Source organism: Cnephaeus nilssonii (genome assembly GCF_951640355.1).
Source record: "Cnephaeus nilssonii genome assembly, chromosome: 3".
In the NCBI taxonomy this organism is placed as follows: Eukaryota; Metazoa; Chordata; class Mammalia; order Chiroptera; family Vespertilionidae; genus Cnephaeus; species Cnephaeus nilssonii.
The window spans coordinates 54,304,256-54,316,222 of record NC_137074.1 but is presented as its reverse complement, the minus strand read 5'-3'; the positions used below and the strand labels follow the sequence as shown (position 1 = coordinate 54,316,222).

The 11,967-nt window shown below is 34.4% G+C and overlaps 1 protein-coding gene across 7 annotated transcripts in view; it reads right to left on the bottom strand.

Moving 5' to 3' along the window:
• Positions 1–216: 216 nt before the first annotated feature.
• Positions 217–11,967, bottom strand: part of ZNF148 (zinc finger protein 148) — a 132,722-nt gene continuing 120,971 nt past the window's right edge. For all 7 annotated transcript variants that reach the window (XM_079767155.1, XM_079767150.1, XM_079767152.1 and 4 more), the window contains 2 exons: positions 7,108–7,226; positions 217–6,505 (listed from right to left, as the gene is read on the bottom strand). In XM_079767155.1, coding sequence (XP_079623281.1) covers positions 4,910–6,505; positions 7,108–7,226 — 1,715 coding nt within the window. In that variant the 3' untranslated portion in view covers positions 217–4,909. The remainder of the gene's footprint in view (positions 6,506–7,107; positions 7,227–11,967) is intronic.

Genomic DNA, 11,967 nt, shown 5'->3' with positions numbered 1-11,967 from the left:
CTATATCAGAAAATTCAACGTGCTTCACCGTCAGGATTTCCATCACACATTTAATTTCTTCTGTACAATTGTTATAAACTTGTTTTTCTCTTCAAAATCATTAGATTTCCAGATTAAATTCAGCACTACACAGTATGCCCTTTAAGTAAAATGAGGTTACCTGCTTTATTTGGATACCAAGTTCCCTTCCAGACAGCATTAAAATGAAGACAAGACTACACAGATAAAATCCAGTATAATTCAAATCCAACAATGAAAAATTTCCCCCATATTGTTGCAAAATTCTTTCTACTGAAATGCTCTGCTACAATAAAAAGCATACATTACATATAAAAGATACCAGTGTACTAAAAAGTGACAGAAGTGAACTAGCAAATCCTTCAAAGCACATTTATATAAATGACTAGCATTTAAAAACATTTCTCCTATAAAATGTAGGTCATATACATTTAAAAATTGGCGGTTTTATTTCTAAAGCAGTGATGTGTGTGTTCAAATAGTTAGCAGTTCTGTACAGTATAATATCTACTCAATTCAAACTACAATAGGTTTGTCTTCCTTTGTTAAAGTTGAATAAGTTCATCTGATCAGCTGAGAAATCAAGCTTGAAAAATAAGTATCTAAAAATCAAAGTAGAAAGTTTAGAATTATTGAAATGTAGATATGAAATATGAAGAGAACTATTTCACAATGGAGCTGAAGTCACCTCAAAACTTATGGGCTTGAATCTAAAACAGAAAAACAAATATTAAAATTCAAAGCAAACCATGTTAGGTAGCAGTACAGAAGCAGGAAAAAAAAAAATACAACACACCCCCTTCCTTCAGTGTGATGGGCACTAAGTTTTGCGGTCTTCCTCCATCTTGCAGAAGAGTGGTAAGGCCATTCAATGCTTAGTGAAAGTGAGTACAGATGAAGTCAGATTTAGCCTGTCTCCCCTGCAACTTCAATTATGCTGTGTAAACAGTGTTACGTTCCAATAGGAGGAACAATGGAATTTGTTTATAAAAACTGATTAAAGATAATCATTATTAAATGAAATAAGGATAATCAATAACTCTGAAATGTTTTTAGAACTTTCCTGATGCTACTTGTAAAGTTAGCACTGCTATGTATTATTGCTTACATACAGTACAACATCATATGCCTTCTAACATAAAGAGTACTGTGATTTGTTTGTACATATTTACAGATTCTTAAAAACAAGCTGTAAAAACATTACATACTTTCAGACAATACAAATTAGCACATTGGTACTCACTTCAAAACAAATGGAATGCATAACATTAATAAACATCATAAAGGAAGACACATAAAAGTCCTTGATTGTCAAGACACGTTTATATATAAACTCTAACTGTGCAGAATTAAAGATTCAATCATAGGTACATCCTTATTTGATGAACCATATTTACAGCATGGTATTGCATAAAAAAATAAAATAATGTTTACAGGGTTTTACTTTTTTTATCCATTGGATTAAAGAAAGCAACAAACACAACAAGAAATGTTTGTCTGCTTTAGTTTGTTTCCTACCAAAGTTTAAGTGAATAAAGGAAACATACGGTTTTATTTGCAGAATATAGCAAAAACAACTGGAAAATTATTTCCCTGAAATAAAGTAATTTGAAACGGAAAAAGTTTAAATTAAATTGCAGAGTCAAAAAGTTTCTCACTGATTATAATAGTGCTTCAAGTAAATATACTGTGAAAAAACGAGTTCTAGTTTAAAAGGTTCAAAGTCTAAGAAATGTAGTATTACAGTAATGCCTACTTTTAAAGTTTCCCGGCGTTTGTTTTTGTTTTTAAACAGCCCTTTAAAAGCCCAAATTAATAAAATGAAACAAGTGGCAAAAGATCTAACCTAGCTGGCACTTCACACGTTTCTCTCACCTGTGGAAATTAAAGCCTCCCCTGAGCACAAGCCTTTAGCCTTTCTCTCCAAGAGAAAAGTACCCGACTACTGACAGTCCTCAGCCAGAGCTAAAAGGATGGATTTTTATGGCATCAAGTAGGAAACTTGCAGATAGATCCAAAATAGCTACTCAAATAGTTTGAACCAAACGAAATGTGTGCAGTAAGTTAAAACAACAACAACGCTTTTAGAATATGTGCAAGAGATATTACCTCATCTAATGCAATCTGTTTCCAATCTTCAAATGTAGGTCCTAAGTGAAAAAGCACCTCATTTCACACTGACCAAAAGTTTGAGGGTGTAAAAGAATGTTTTAAAAGAACAATTTGCTCGCTGAAAGTAATGAGAAACACAAATTGCAAAAAGATATCTCATATTCTCAATATTCTGATCTAAAGCAGCACAAAAGGCTACTTGCTTTCTCTGCTAATGCCCAGATAGAAATTAAGTAACTTTCCAAACCAAACTGGGAAACCCAAAATGTTGAGATGTTTACCATGTGATAATACAAGGTAACTCTGGTAGGCATTTAGAATTTCACAGTAAGAGAATAACTATACTTAAAGTCAGTAAGTTATGCCAAGTATCACTTATTGCAAAAAATGTTTATAATGTCTGCCATTGTACAGATTTCAAGAAATGTGTTGAACACAGGAATGAAAAACCTAAAATTCTGCTTGCTTAACTCCCATTTTCAAAGGCCTTTCTTCGTTAGCTTACCCTAACTGCTCAGCAGTAGTCATATTCTAAAAAATGTGCTGCTGTTAAAACAAACTAACAAAAATCTTTATACTGCACCAAGAACTACATCAAGTTCTCAGTAGATCAAAAATTTGATCAGACTCAAAAAATACAACTCAGGAAATAAATGCCTACTATCATCAAGTAGTCCTGTAAGAAAAAGACCAATCCTATCTAGGGAGAACAGTTCCATTTGCAATATCTCACCTGAATGAAGCTTTCCTGTGACTGTGATGTGCAACACAACACACACCATTCTTAAGAGTCAGTAATGGCAGAACATTTTAAATATCTACTTCAAGGAAGTCTTGAAAAATCTGCCAGCAAAGAAAGCTGTCAAGTAGCAAAATGAGTACTTCGAGCAAAGCTTAATAACCAAAGTGTAGAGGAAACCACATTAAAGATAATTTATAGTCCTTATTATAAAAACACCAATATGTTCAAAACAACTGAAATATATTTATGGTGGATATTCCTTTGTTCCCTTTCTTTATGAGAACAGTCTTGGGATAACATTAAATAGAAGAAAAAAATAATTTAAATGTATAACATTCTATACTGAAACAAAGACTACAGACCTATAGGGCCAATATAAAAGTTAAAATGGAAATTAACAACAAAAAAGTTTCATTTTCTAAGGGTATTAATTTTAGATTACCACTGGTACTCTATCAGTATGTGCATTATGACAAAGATGGCGAAAACTTCTTTAAAGAAAATGAAAGGTTGGAACAAATAGGGTAACAGAATCTATAAAACTAATGTTATTTTCCAAAAATGAAAACTGTCCAATGTGTAACTCAAACCATCATTCTTCAGAAAAGTATATATGTATATATAAAAGCACTATTTATTGTACCATGCTGTATTATTTTAAGACAAAGTATTAAAAATAAAACATTCGTGGTGTAAGGATAAAGTCTGTAGTTTATTTAGATTTTGAAATGCAACAAAAAGTTTCCGATCACTCATCTAGCTGAAAAAGAAATAGTAGTTACTAGAATTAGTAAACACTTTTGGTTTGTAAAATAATAATGAACAGTGTTCATTAAAAATTAACTCAAGATAAAATAAGCAATTAAAATGCCCATTTCTTCAGTTCCTCTGGATACTGTTTAATTATCCAATCTATAAAGATTCTAGAAAGAAAAAGGATTAAACCAAATTTTACAGTTCCAAAGATACCCAATTTCCTTTTATTGCCAAAAATTAAAATTGTCAATTATGAGATGATTATGACACAACCATATCAAACCTAAAAATCTAAATCTTTTTTATTTTGAGAAATCAAAAATACCAAATAGATTCTAAGTGCTCTATGTTAACTGAAGTGTATATGTAAAGTAAAATACAATTAAGTTTTAAAACGTGGAATATACATTTGTATAAGCATTATGTTCTTGGGAATGTAATCTACAGAATATCTTCTTACTAAAACTTCAAAATCTTGATACCTGCACATGAAAAATCATAAAAAATATCTAGGTACAACTGTACAAAGAAACTGACACCAATATGCATACTTCCATAGAGTTGAATGCTTCAAATATTATGTATTTTGGTAAAACTTTTGTTGAAAGTATGCATATTTTAAAAGTAACTAGGCTTTTAAATAGTGGAGTCTTAGACTATCAGATTTTTATTACTTTTTTCCCTTAAAAAAAAAAAAACACCAACATGTCAATATAATGCAAAATAAAAATCAAGGGTATATGGCATGTCATTCTTTTTAAAAGGGTGGTTTCCTGGTTTCTTTTTCCCCCACAGGACACACTAATTTATTTTACGCCATAATCTCTTGACATTTAAACGTTTAAGTTCACTCTGTAAAGTATAATCAAATTCCCTGCTGAAGTGCAATGACTATGCTGAAAAACTTAAACAGTATGAGTAAATTTCACACAATTACTAATCTCCTAAGAATGTACAATGTTATCAGTTAGGAAACAATTGTGCGAAAGTCTTTTTTTTTTTTTCCTTTTAAATGTGGTGTAGGTGGAATAGCAAGTTTCTGATCTAAAACAAGTAATGCATTGCTTCTATAAAGGTGACAACATGTAAGGCAGTTCAAAGAATGCTGACTAACCAAACAAAACGCAGTTATTGGTTTATCTTGCTATTCGTATCACTTAACTTGTTATATCGCATTGCTCTTAAATCTGTACAGCACTCCATTTTACACAGAGTAACCCCCACGCTTGATTAATCTGTTCTAAAGTGCCAGTATTATTTACACACTTTTTTTTTTTTTTTTTAGCCAAAAGTCTGGCCAGTTGTGGCATCAGGTGAGGATGTCATCCCAGCTCTATCATTTACATTCACCAAGGGAAATTCTGGAAATTCAGCACTTGTCCCTGGTCCCCGAAGGTTCACCTGTCCATTGGCAGTGCTAAATTGAGTAGCTATTCCAGCCCTGGATCCGTGATACGGAGCACGGAAGGGCTGTTCAAAGGAGCTCATTTGGTAAGCTTGGTGGACAGGCTGAGCCTCAGCTTTCTTCTGAGAGGTCACCTGATCCAAAAAGTCCTGTGTTGATGTGGCAGAAGCATGGTTTGTCTCATCACCTGAAAAGGGAAACGAGTGCTGTGAGTCACCAACTATTAGTCCAAAGTGGGACTTATCAGGAGTTGTTCTTAGTGGAGAATTCATTCCTGATCGAAAGCTACTGATGGGCATGGCTGCATAGACTTGCTTGTCTATGGAAGAGAATGCTGGCTGACTTGGAAGGGTCTGGTTATCGGTCACAAAGTTAAGGCTCGGGCTATTCAAATAGGCATCATTTTGGCTAGTTCTGTCCAAAGCCTGCTGCAGAAACTTGGAATATTCCTGCAACATGTTGGCTTTATCTGATGAGGATGCTTGGGAGCTTGATCCAACATTCTCTGACTGGGTGACCTCAGGTACTTCTGAAGAATTTATTGATATGCTAGAAGTCACCTCTGTGTCCGAAACACTGAATGATATCTCATGCTGTCCATTAGCTTTATGGGAATAATGATCCAATAGGGTCTGTAGTACCTCATCCGGAATAACATTTTTGTCATGATTACTCTTAATCTCCACATTCAGTGCCTGTGAATCTAATATGGATGCTGTGGTACTTTCATCGATGACACTTGCCACAGCTGCTTGTGTTACAGAAGGCTGAGAGGCAATGGTACCCACATTCAGCGCATACTCCCTACTACTGTTACTTGCTGCTTGAAGATATCGCTTCTTCTTCAAAAACTGCATGGCATCATCATAATTAGTGCTGCTATGCACAGGTTTACTGGGACCCTCTTGTAAATTATCAACCTGATCAATGTCAGCATTGCCCTCTGAGTCCAGTAAAGCTTGTTTATCCACAAGTTCAAAGGCATACTTTGAAACTTTGCTCTCCTCATATGTGGATAAAGGTGAAATTGTTTGATTTTGCTCCAGTGGCTGTTTCAGACTTCTCTTACTGTTAATTTTTTTGAGAACCAACTTAGGTGGATGTATTTCTCCTGATGCATCTTCTAAATGCGATCCCCCAACAGAAGAATGTGGCATTTCAACAGCATACTCTGCTACCATATACTCATCTTTTACTTTAGTACTTGAAGAATAAAGAGGCAAATAATCATTTTTGTCTTTCTTCAGATCAGATTTATCCAAAGCACTCTCTTTGTCCATCCCAGATGATTTTTTCTCAGTTTTCTGCCTTTTCTTTTTTGGCAGTGAGTTATCTTTCGGTGATGTAGAAAAGCCAGAATCTTCCTCAGATGTCAGAAGGCCACCTTTGATAGCACATCTGTTCAGTTTTTTGTCATGATTTTCATGGCACATACGTTTATGTTTCAATACACGGTCTGTTCTGGAAAAATACTGTTGAATTCAGAGTTTGGTAGTAAGTTTTTTTGTTTTAGTTTGTGTTTTGGCCAACCAAGAAAAGAAAAGAAAAAAGCAATTAATATAAAGATAGACATAATAATACAAGCAATTCCAAACTAATTTTGCTAAGCCAATCATCTATAAAGATTTAATCAACAACAGTTAGGAAGTTCTTCAAGTAGATGTAGTAGTAACAGTTTTTAATTTATTAGAATTATTTATAATTTAATTTAGGATAGAAGAATTTTCAAGTGTCACTCATATCTCAATAAAGTGGATTTTTTAAAAAGAATTTCAGCCCAGCCAGTGTGGCTGAGTTGGTCGGGTGTCATCCCGTGCACCCAAAGGTTGCCAGTTCGATTCCCTGTCAGGGCACTGCCTGGGTGGCAGGCTTGATCCCCAGTAGGGGGAGCCAGGAAGCAGCTAACTGATATTTAGCTCTCACATAGATGTCTCTCTCTCTCTCTCTCTCTCTCTCTCTCTCTCTCTATATATATATATATATATATATATATATATATATTTCTCCCTCCTTCCCTCCCCTTCTTTGCTGTCTAAAAATCAATTTAAAAAAAGAATTTTAAACCACCTCTTACCTGTAAACAGTATTCACACTGGTAAGGTTTTTCTCCACTATGAGTTCTCTTATGCCTTTCCATATGATATTTTTGTATGAATCTCATACCACATTCATCACAGCGAAATGGCTTTTCACCTAGTACATGATATAGAAAGTTTACAACAAAACAAATATTGTAAACTAACAAATTATTTTAACACAAGAATCTCTAAATAAATGGTTTTTGAGACCTGTCATACTTGGCTCTTTTTAACTGATAAAAAGTCTCCCTTATAATAAAGATATTGTCCAATTAAATTTTTCAAATAATATTTTGCTTTATAAAAATGAAAGAGATTGGCTATGCCATTAAAAAAAAAAAGCCAAAAGCAGACATACTCAATGTCCCTGCCTTTCAATTATGTGTATATATAACATACTCTTTTCCATGGAGACCAGTAGAACCAGGAACTTATAGCAATATGAACACTATTTCAATGAGTGGCTTATCTTTCTAATCCTTTTCTCAATCATACAAAACATTATTTTTAAAGAATTTTTGAAAAAAGAAATGTTGCCCATACATAGTCCAATACAATTATTGGGTACAACCTTTTTAATTCTACATTTTTTAAAAATATATTTGTGGTTAAATGAAACTGGAATCCTAAGGAAATACTCTTAAAAATCTAATTTACTAAAACATAAGAAGAGCTTAGCTTAGAGACTGTTTCAAAAGTAAAGTTTGATTCTCTTTTTCTCAGCTCAAACCGGAATTTCTGATGTCCTTTTGGGAATGAATTAAATGAGTACTGTTAAACTGGACACACCATGCACACATACCTTTTAAAAATCTCATAAAGAATCCTTAGCTATAAGGAACCATTACTATGGAGATCTAAAATAAGTTTTACTTCTAAAACCACATAGGTGCCAAGACACTTCAATGGGAAAATAAGAGTTTTTTCAGCAATGGTACTGGTACAATCTGATACCCACATACAAAGGAATGGAGTTGGACCTCTACCTCACCTCATACACACAAATTAACTCAAAATGGATCACAGACCTAGATGTGAGAACTAAAACTATTAAATAAAACTTGACTTTGGGTTAGGCAATGATTTCTTAGATATGGCACCAAAAGCACAAGCAACCAAGCAAAAATAAATAGAATGTATTTCATCAAAATTAAAAACATTTGTGCTTCAAATGAAACTATCAAGAAAGTGAAAGACAAAATGGTGTAGCTGCTGTGGGATGTGTGAGGACCGGCGCCCCATCTGCACGTGAGTGGCCTTTTTCAGGGTGGGGGTGGAGTTGTTTGGCTACTAGGGGTTTCACTTATTAGTTGAATTTATCAATCTTTTCTTTTATGGATATTAGATTTTGAGTGTTATTTAGAAAGGCATTTCCCATTCTAATTTGCCCACACATTTATAGCTTCATTTTTTACATTAAATCTGATACATCTGGAGTTCATCCTCAGAGAGAATGTGAGGTACAGATAATAGTTTGTTTTCCCATGTGGCTATCCAGAGTTTTCCTAACCCACTTATGAAGTCATCTTTTCTTAATCCATTTTTATCATAATCATACACTAATAAGTTCCATGGGTCAATTTCTAGACCTTCTATTCTGTTTCATTGGTCTGACTATTCATAACCCAGAACCAACTTTACATTTGTATACAGTGTATGAATACATAGCATATACACTAAAAATGGTAAAGCTTACTGTATGTAAATTACACCTTAATTTAAAATAATGGAAAAAAAAGTCTGAAATCAACAAAACATAGTTCCTTTAAGATGAAAAAGCTACTGAAAATTTAAACTATATGCATTATCTATACAAAGCATCATAAGGAAAAATCGTCAGCTATTTTGCATAATAAAACAAATTACTATTAGCCCATCATCCTCCAAAAGATCAAAACTTTAAAACTCATGGGTAAATATAGTACTAGGAACTTATTGAAATTCTCTTTTGATTATTTCCATTTCTCAGTGAAATAGGAAGCAGGCTGACAGTGAGATGGTAAGAGGAAATCCTGGAGGTTTATGGAAAGGAGAGATTACAAAATATTTGTTTTGAAGAAAGGGTGGCAGCTTTTCTGTAAAAGATCAGACAGTCAATATTTTAGACTTTGAGGGTCATACAACTTTGGCCACAATTAACTCTGCTATTGTAGGGAGAAAATAACCATAGACACTCCATAAAGGAAAGAGTATGGCTATGTTCCAATAAAATCTCAGTTACAGTAACAGGCAGCAGGTGCAACTGGCCCATGGGCTAAAATATGGACCACACCTAGATGAGTGGGAGACTGAATGGACTAGAAATAAATGACTTCCAGAAGGCATTTAGGGTCTACTTAAAGTGACCCTAATACAACATAGCTTTGTTTTATTCCAGAGATGGAAAGAGTTAAAGATCCCAAAGCTGTAATTTAGCCAAGTGTGTACTATGTATGAGAGAGAGAGCACAGGATATGTGTGTAAGCGAGAATGATTATGATAAAAAAGACTGCTGAATTTAAACTGGGTAAGGAAAGTGATGAAAATACAAGGAAAACAAGGATAGTGAAAAGGAGGCAGAATCGCTGGATTGTAGGTTTTCATGGAGACAAAAGACTGTTGAAGCCTAAGTATTTGAGGCATGAGCAAGAATGACGGGGAGTAGTGCATGGAAAATGAGAAAATTTAAATCACGAAGATTTAAGGTAGTCTACAGTGACCAAGAGGAGGTAGAATCAATAGCAAGATCACCAACAGAGGTCTGAAAACTGAGAACATTCAAAAAATAAACTTTGACAGGGGTTGGCAAACTTTTTTTTTATAAAGGGTCAGATAGTAAATATATTAAGGTTTATGTGCAAGAGGTCAAATCAAGGATATTATATACATATTCAAATAATGAGAGAAAAAAACACAAATTTTTACTGACAAAATTCAAACTATAATCTATACTAATAATAGAGGAATATGCAAATTGTCAGGGATGCCGACACATAATGACCAATCAGGACAGGGGCGGGGCCATGGTGGAGAGCTCTCAGCACGCCCGCGCTGGGGTCCAAAGGGCATGGAGAGGAAGGGAGAGCAGATAGGCAGGTAGGGGGATCAGGCCAGGAGGAGACAGCAGATAGGCAGGTAGGGGGATCAGGCCAGGAGGAGAGAGCAGAGAGGCAGTTAGGGGGATCAGGCCAGGAGGGGAGAGCAGTTAGGCAGTTAGGGGGATCAGGCCGGCAGAGTGTTTAGGGGCAATCAGGCAGGCAGGTGAGCAGTTAGGAGCCAGTGGTTCCGGATTGTGAGAGGGATCCCGGATTGGAGAGGGTGCAGGCCAGGCTGAGGGACCCCCTCCCCCATGCACGAATTTTGTGCACCGGGCCTCTAGTTATTATAATAATGAAGGTAACAAAATACAATTTTTTTTACCATACAAATGTCCTAATGAGAAGACTGAAATTATTTTTATGAGAGGAGGCAGCATTTTGTCGAATTGGGATTTAAAGTTAATGTTCCTATCATCTGTCAGTTGCAAATGTTTATCTGCTAATACTTATCTGCATGAGATTTTACATATTCTATCTTTAAAATTGTCTTGTCACAAAGACAGGTACTGATAACAATCCATAAAAACATCTTTAATTAAGAATTATTTATTACTTGGAAGGCATTTATAGAATTCTATTAGATTCTTCTATTGATCTTTGCTTGTTAGCATGCTATTACATTGCAGATTAATTACTTCCAAATGAAGGTTAGGTGGAATTACAATTTAATGGATTTTGAAATATGGACTTGCATCAAGGTCCAAAAAACTGGTCGAAGTTATAGTTTGAACTTAGAAAGTATATCTATCCCATATTTGTGTGGGGATGGAGGTTTTACCTCTTGTTGCAACTTGTAACGAGGGAAGTGTATAAAGCAGCATTTTGTGATTCAATAACCTTAGGAGCTGTCAAAATAACTTAACCACAGTAGAAGTTTCACTATAAGCAATGTTTTCTCCTTCTTAATGACTTAAGTTGACTTCATTAAGAAATATTTTTAAGTCTTTAGGAAAAGCTAATTTCCAAAGCCATTCTTCAGTGCTCAATAATAGTGGTTCTTTTCATTCAGAAAAATGTTAACACTTTTTCTACACTCAAAAACTCCAGATAAAACTTTACCAATTCAAAGCTATTAAACTGCTATAGAGAATATCCAGTTTTCCCTAAGAGACAAAAATTCAGGAAACCAATGGTAAGTCGCCTAGAGCAAATGAAGTTTACAGTTGACACTACTGGTCCAATGACACATAATATATTCAAATTTTTTCCACAAAAAACTGCTCAGGTAATAACAAATATTCATGTTTTAAATGCTTTGCATTTTCTCAAGCTTTGTAAATTAGTTCAATTGAACTTTTTTCTGCTCCACACATTTTTCCGTCAGTTGTGACATATCTTAGCAGAATCCATTTCAGATTATACTGAAATAATGTTTATATCATGTATTCTTTTTAAGGAAAATTACTGAGCTTTAATTCATACAGCATGCAATTCAATGAGTTAAAGTGTATAATTCCTTTATGAAAAGTTTCTTGTCTATACTTGTTCCATAGAGGCTAATTCTTTAGTCATTCAAACTTAACCTTTTCTCCTTGGATGAATAACAACAGAGTAGTGTTGATAATAGCTGTCAACTCACTAAGAGCCAAGGAAACCACTTGGAATCGTTTGTCTTGTTTTTTCGTTCACTACTGATGTTATTCCATGTAGGATTTCATCTGAAAATCTGGGCTCCACAGTAAGAGCTTAAAAACCATTATCCTATACTAGTTTTACTCTAGTTCTTTCTGATCACACTGTTATTAAATTTCATCTATATTTATTCTTCCTTTGAAATGT